Source organism: Nelusetta ayraudi, unplaced genomic scaffold (assembly GCF_046127955.1).
Source record: "Nelusetta ayraudi isolate G7.1 ecotype Tasmania unplaced genomic scaffold, CSIRO-AGI_Nayr_v1 ptg000042l, whole genome shotgun sequence".
In the NCBI taxonomy this organism is placed as follows: domain Eukaryota; kingdom Metazoa; phylum Chordata; class Actinopteri; order Tetraodontiformes; family Monacanthidae; genus Nelusetta; species Nelusetta ayraudi.
In genome coordinates, this window is record NW_027466092.1 from 11,947,790 (window position 1) to 11,954,637 (window position 6,848).

Here is a 6,848-nt window from a genome sequence, read left to right on the forward strand (position 1 = left end):
TTAGTTAAATCTAATCCTGGTGTGTGTATTTTCCAATGTATCGCTGAGTCAAGAAACCAGTTGTTGGTTTTAAACTGATAAGATAAATGAAGTTTGAAGACACTATATTCATTAAAGCCTAATTCACCTTCTCTCAGTGCTGCCTTATCACCGCTCCCTATTTACACTGTCAAACACAATCACGCAGTGAAACTCGCCTCGAGCCCCCAGTCTCTCTGTCTGGCTGTCTGCTATCTGGCGCCCCTCCCCTCCGCAGGGTGAGTGGTTTAAAGTTTCACTCCCTGCGCTCTCATTGGTCCGCCAAGTTTTCCTTTCGGGGCTGATAAATTGGAGAAACTCCGCGCACCGTGACACGCACAGCAGGTCCTGGGTGCGGAGAGTCGCACCAGAACTATGGAGGTGTTCACAGGGAGCGTCAGAGCAGCTTTATAGTAGCACTGTAGCCCATTTGGGATTCCTCATTCTGCGTATTTTTTTAGTTTTTAAATCTTTTTTTTTATTGACTCTGCAATCGCCTTCAATTGAAAATGTCCGCAGTCTGGATTAACGCTGTTTGGATTTTATTCTGCGCCACTCTGGATGTTGCTTCTTCTAACTACTCTGAGGACCAGTGCAGCTGGAGAGGCAGGCAAGTCATCTTTAAAGAGAAAAACATTACAACTCCTTTCAGTCGTATGCGTGCGTGCGTGCGTGCGTGCGTGCATGCGTGCGTTCGTGCGCCTGAACGAAATATTCCAAAACAGCGATGGCACAGGAGCCTCCTTGCGCGCGCGCGTGTATAATTTTAATGTGACTATTTTACGGCGAGTGTCCGATGCGCCGCTGCGACATGTTGTGACACGCAGCTCGGGCGCAATCAAAATGTTTGCGGTGCCGTGCAGCGATTGCGCCTACGGGCTGTGTGCAGGGGACCTGGGGGGTCCAGACAGACAGACAGACAGACAGACGGGCAGGAGACTGGGTGGATTATAGCTCGCAGTGCTGCAGAGAGAAAGAGAGGGGGGGAAACCGGAGCCGGTTGGCCGCGGATGCTCCTGGAACTTTATGCTATTTTGCATCTACGCGTGCAACTTGGTGCAAATTCCGCGTTCGTTTGAAAGTTTTGCGCTACAAATGCTTCTGCCGCACGACGTGTTTGCAGAGTCGCCAGTAGGCGGCTCCCGTGGAGATGCCTGATGAGATGCACTGTGGTTCTCCTCAGGACGAGTTTAAAAGCTAAATGAATGAATCAATAATCTCGCTGAACCAAACAACTGTTGCTGTGTCTGACTGTCCAACACCAGATTCCCCTTGAAATAACTCTGCTTCCTTCTTGTTTCCTCCCCCAGTGGTCTGTCTCAGCAGCGGGGCAGCGTGGAGCAGATCTCGCTGCACTGCTCAGAGGGCACTCTGGACTGGCTCTACCCCAAAGGGGCCCTTCGCCTCAGCCTGTCCCCTCGCCTGCCGTCCGTGGCAGTGGGTCCCGGTGCTGGCGGTGGCGGCGGCAGCTCAGGCCTCATCACAGCCTGCGTCAAGCCCTCGGAGCAGTTCCACGGCGCCCAGCTCTACTTGGAGAGGGACGGCGTCCTGGAGCTGCTGGTGGGCGACCGGCTGGGGTCCTCGTCGCCGCCGAGGGTCCGCTGCTTCAGCCGTCTGCCCGGCCAGCGGGTGGCCCTGTTCCTGCAGGCCACCCCTCACCAGGACATCAGCCGCAGGATCGCCTCCTTCCGCTACGAGCTGAGAGGAGACTGGACGGCTCAGCTGTCACTGGACTCCCGGCCCATCAACACTGAGGGTGAGTCGGCCATGTTGGCTTGAGAGTTACTTCCATTTGTGTGGAATTGTCTTCGTATGTTGTTGTTTGTTTTTTTGTTTGTTTTTATTCCAATTTAGCATCCTTGGGCAATAAGTGTCTCAGAAAAAATCTAAAGCCCTCCAAAAAAAAACAGCATATTTAGCCCTGTGTTTGCAGCCTCCTGCAGTAAAGGCTGAGTTTAAGCATCCTGCTTCAGGGAAGGTGCTTATGTTGGAACACAAAACCATGGCAAGGTGTCAATGAGGTTTCAGGTCCATCACAGGTGACATCAGAAAGGGTCAGAATTGCATGAAAGTTGTGTGACAGACTAGAGACCCAGCTGGTTCTCACACATCAATCTTAAATCGCACCATGCAGTACCTTTAAAACTTGCTGAAGTACTTGGAGGATTTTATGGAGCTCTTATTTCCCCCCGTTTTACCCAATCGAGTTGCAAAACTCACAGTTTTGCTCGAAAACATGGAGAAAATTAAGATTGCAAGTTACATGTTTGGATTTTTCTTTTCTATGGAGCCAGTTTGGAAAGTTTGGAGATAAAGTGATAGAACCACCATAGCATCACCCGGTTCAAAGATTCCTAACAGGCCTCTCTGGGCCACGCTGAGCTCTGGGAGGAGGAAGCAGCCAAACTTTGGCTCAGAGCGGGTTTGAAGTAGAAGCCTCGGTGCCGGCTCTGAGAGTGGGGGGGGGGGGGGACAAAAGCTCAGTATGTGGGTCTTTCTGCGGCGTCCAGGGCCCTTTTCAATGGCCTCTGCATGAGTATGCTGGGATTACTGCCATCGCCTAGGAGACTGGGAGGCCTCTGCCCAGCTGAGATGCTCTTGTCTTTTGTTGAGTCGCCTCTCTGTGGGGAGACATGTCTGTAGGAGTGGAGACCACCCCTCCCCCCACCAACTTCACTCTCTCTCCCCCCTCCCCGGCATTTCTCCCTCTCACACACACACTCAGTGGTTTGGGTTGGTACGGGGGTGAAGGGGGTGAAGGGGTGGGGTAGCAGTGAGCGATAGAGGGTGAGGAAGGAATCTCATTTATCAAGAGGTTTTCACTGAGGAGGAGGAGGAGGAGGAGGAGGGGGAGAATGTGTGGGGCGGGCAGGGGGCCTCCGAGGAACCGCAAGGAGAACTTTAAAAAATGCCAAGACCTTTGTGTGTGTGTGTGTGTGTGTGTGTGTGTGTGTGTGTGTGTGTGTGTGTGCGTGTGTGTCAACAGTTGAGTTGGTGCAGTAGGCACAGGTTTACAAACCCTATTAAGAGTTTTTCAGTAAAGGTGCATGGACTGTTTTTTGTTTTTTTTTCTCTTTTTTTCAAAGGAAACGTGTCTTAAAAAAGAGAGGGGAAGTGCATTGTGGGAAGTGGGATTACGCTCTGATCTTTGAAGTCCTTGGCCGCCGTCTCACAGGCTTTCATGAAGTGTGACTGTAGACACCTTGAAAGGCTTGGAGGGAAAGGGGCAGGGGAGGAGGGTGCTGTGTGTGTGTGTGTGTGTGTGTGTGTGTGTGTGTGTGTGTGTGTGTGTGGTTTTGGCTTTTAAGTTGTCTGGGCTGGAAGTGCGTCGCCCCTCCAAACTCTCCTCGTCCTCCTGTGCCGACTGTAAAATAAAGTAGCAGCTGCCACTCAGAACTCTGCTGCTTTGTTGCCCAGTTTCCCCCCCATTCACGTCCCGCATTCCTGGACGAGGGAGCCTCACGAGTAGATGTCCTGCAACTTTGCATTAGCATATAGGTGTTGTTTTTTGGTTGTTTTTTTGGTTGTTTTTTGGGAGGTTTAGCGTGGAAGGTCACCAACTGACTCTTCTCTCTCTTGTTTGTCTCCCACCCAGATGCCTGCAGACCCTGCAACAACAGCGAGATCCTGATGGCCGTTTGCACCAGTGACTTTGGTGAGTTGTCTCAGCAGCTTTCAATACAGTGTTGAAGCCACTAATTAACCCCCCGCCCCCACCCCACGATTAGTGGAACCAAACCGGGCCACCAAATCACGTTACTCGCCAGCGCCAAAGCTGCAAAGTAATAATAGTTCTTCGCTCAAAATCGAAGGGTGTCGAATTGTGTGTTGTTTTTTTTTTAAAGTCAGCCCACCCCTCTGCCTCCAAATCCTCTCTGCTCTAAAGTCCGAAGGTTAAAGGTGAAATGGCAAATACCTACACCCCCACCCGTCAGAGGCACTGTAGCGAACTAATCCCAACATCGCCCTCACCCACGACCCCCACAAACCCTAACTCCCCCCCACCCCCGCCCCAGGAAGGAGTGTCGGACTAATCTGCAGGCCTCTGATTGAGCTGTAGTGGCCCTGAGGAGAAGTCCAACTGGCATTAAACGAAGGGGATTAGAGAGCCGCGGCCGGGACTCTCTGTGGTAGCCCTCAGGTGGCTGCCAGTAAAGGAACCACCAGCCGGTTTGAGATGTAAAAACACTAAGGATACGAATGAACTGCCGCACAAAGTCCACGACAGCATATTAACTGGCCGTCACCTTTTTTGTTTCCTAATTTCACAAATATTGGAAACTCAGATTGTTCCATATGTCAGGATGGCAGGCAACCACAGGCCAATATAACTGGAGTTGCTGCAGCTGCTTACTGCAATAGGGCAGAATTGACAGCATCATGATGTACCTCCCCGCTAGTCAAAGCAAACCAATGTGACTTCAAGTCTTTCACTGTCATTATAATAATAATTAAATAGAAATTAACCACAATGTCCCGTCCTTCCACAGTCGTTCGAGGCAACATCAAGTCGGTGGCAGCAGACGACGACTCGCAGGCCGCCGTGATCAAGGTGAGCGCCACCCGGGTGTTCCGTCAGAAGTACACCCTGTTCACCGGCAACAGCCGCCTGGGCAGCCGCGGCGAGATCCGCACCCTGCTGCAGTGCGGCGTCAAGCCGGGTCCCGGGAGCTTCCTCTTCACCGGCCGCGTCCACTTCGGGGAGGCGTGGCTGGGCTGCGCTCCCCGCTACAAGGACTTCCAGCGGGCCTACACCATGGCCAAGGCAGCGCAGCAGATCCCCTGCGAGCTGCCGGTGGACTGAGCCGGAAAACTCCGCAAAACAGTCTACAGCTGAAGAAGTCGAGGCCACAGCAGGAAGCAAAGGCCCGGAAGAAGAAAAAATGAACCACTCAGTCCACGGCCATGGAGAAGGAGAAGCCACTGTTGAAAATGTGAGCTGACGCATCCTTCCGAGGGGCAATTGTGAAATGAAATGGACTTTTGGACCGCGTTCTGTTTCGGTGGCGGCGGGTCGGGAGAAGAACGGTTGGGCCTGCGAGACGCCGAGTCCAGAGTGACGAGAACGACGCTGCTGTGAAGTTCCAGAGAAGATCTATCGTGGGGGGAAAAAAGCTTTCGAGGGGAGAACTTAAGTGTGACGAGTCAGGCTTGTTGAGTGTCCGTGTTGGAAAACTCAGGAAAAAGTCAAACTTCTGCAAGGTCTAACAGAAAGCTCAGTGCCAGCAGGGACAGACCTCAGACACCTAGCGTGGTGATGAGGAGGTGCAGTTGTGCTGGTTGGTTCAGCACTGTTGGGGTCTACAGTGTTAGTATTATCAAGAAGATTATCACAGAAAAGTCCTGCATAACTATATATACAAATATATATATTGGAATAGATATACACGTATTTGCACTGATAATGGGAGGGGATTATCTGCAACGTGCGATGCTGCAAGCACTGAAAACCAAATAAAAAGCAACTATATGTAGCATAGTGGAGCAACTGAGAAGTTAATATAAGTACAGAGCACTCAGTACCAGAGAGTGATGGCGACCTGAGCAGCCAATGGCTGGAAGTAGTGCTGAAAGCACTTTCACACTGTAGTCAAAGCTGAGATTTCTTCTTTTTTCTTTTTTTCTTACCTCTGCAGGTTTTTTTTTTAGGATTTCTATGTGTATTCATTGCAGTAGCCGTGTGATATGTCTGCAAAAAAATGTCACGATTGGACGTTGAATATTGAGAAAACTGTGTCAGGGTTGGATTCGCTGCCAAAGCAGTTCTAGACGATGTTGTTATCCAGTAGTCGTCAGTATGCAGAAACTCAAACCAAAAAGAACTAGTGTCGTTTTTGTTTTGTTTTTTCAGTTGAGATGCTCAGCAGTGACAATGGCCTTGCAGAATCTAATCCAGTTATTTTATTTAATAAACAAGGCAGTTTTTCTGTCACACTGGACCAGGCTCGTTCTAGAAATCATAAAGTCAAAATATGCATTGGACGTTTAAAATGCTGAAAAAGGAATTTCTCAGATGTGCACTATATATTAGCCAGGGGAAGGTGTTCATACCAAATGACTGTGATGTGCTGAAACGGTATTGTCTTAAATGTGTTCACTGCCACTTGACTGTTTCTTTTTTAAATATGTGAATATGTGTAAATATGTTGATAAGAAATTCTAGAAAAGAAAAACACGCTGTGCTCTGTCAGTATTGTGGATTATTTTTATGTTTGTCTGTCAATAAAAAGTATATATAAATATATATACATAAACATTGAAAACGTTTGTGTTTTCTTTTTTCACAAGCTGTTTTTCCTCGGCTCCACAAACACAACGGTCAGTGAATCTTTGATTTATCGGAACACGCAGCCCCTCTCACTAACACATCAATGCGGCGCGGCTCACCTCTTCCCACTTTGGGTCTAAAGGTTTTGGGCTCTGTAAACTTTTCTCAGACATAAGTCACTTCAAGTGCCAATAAATCAGCTCCCCTAAAGCTCCGACATGCCTGGGAGAGCGAGAGGCCTGAAAGGCCCGGAGATTTACGCTGGTTTCAGGAACCTGAGGCTGTGGACTGAGGCAGGGAAGCCAAGGGGGTGAAAAAAAAGAGCCTCCTTTGCGTTTGGAATTCTGTTGCCTCCCATTTGCAGCATGCAGGAAGCAATAAATTGCTATTGAGGGAGCAACCAGGCTGGGCTGAGCTGAGGTGCCACGCAGTCGCTTGCCTCATCCTGGCCGCGCATCTGTGAAGGCAAACCACCAGTCAGCCAGGAGTGTGAGCTCTCCACCTCGACCTGCAGCCAAGATACAAGCTGAGCTGAAGCTGTGCGCTGGAAGCAACAGAGTGT

General features: G+C 50.0%; 1 protein-coding gene across 1 annotated transcript; it reads left to right on the forward strand.

Annotated features, from left to right (window-relative positions):
* The first annotated feature begins 342 nt into the window (after positions 1-342).
* metrn (meteorin, glial cell differentiation regulator) lies at positions 343-6,281 on the forward strand. The gene is made up of 4 exons (XM_076034454.1): positions 343-628; positions 1,329-1,774; positions 3,614-3,673; positions 4,509-6,281. Exons 1-4 carry the CDS (start codon positions 528-530, stop codon positions 4,820-4,822), a joined length of 921 nt encoding a protein of 306 aa, XP_075890569.1. The 5' UTR covers positions 343-527; the 3' UTR covers positions 4,823-6,281.
* Positions 6,282-6,848: the final 567 nt, after the last annotated feature.

Excerpts from the sequence above, each read along its gene's own strand:
- metrn (XM_076034454.1), top strand. The coding sequence starts at position 528 with ATGTCCGCAGTCTGGATTAACGCTGTTTGGATTTTATTCTGCGCCACT. Across the intron at positions 629-1,328 it reads CAGTGCAGCTGGAGAGGCAG|TGGTCTGTCTCAGCAGCGGG; the intron begins GCAAGTCATCTT and ends TTCCTCCCCCAG. Across the intron at positions 3,674-4,508 it reads CGTTTGCACCAGTGACTTTG|TCGTTCGAGGCAACATCAAG; the intron begins GTGAGTTGTCTC and ends GTCCTTCCACAG.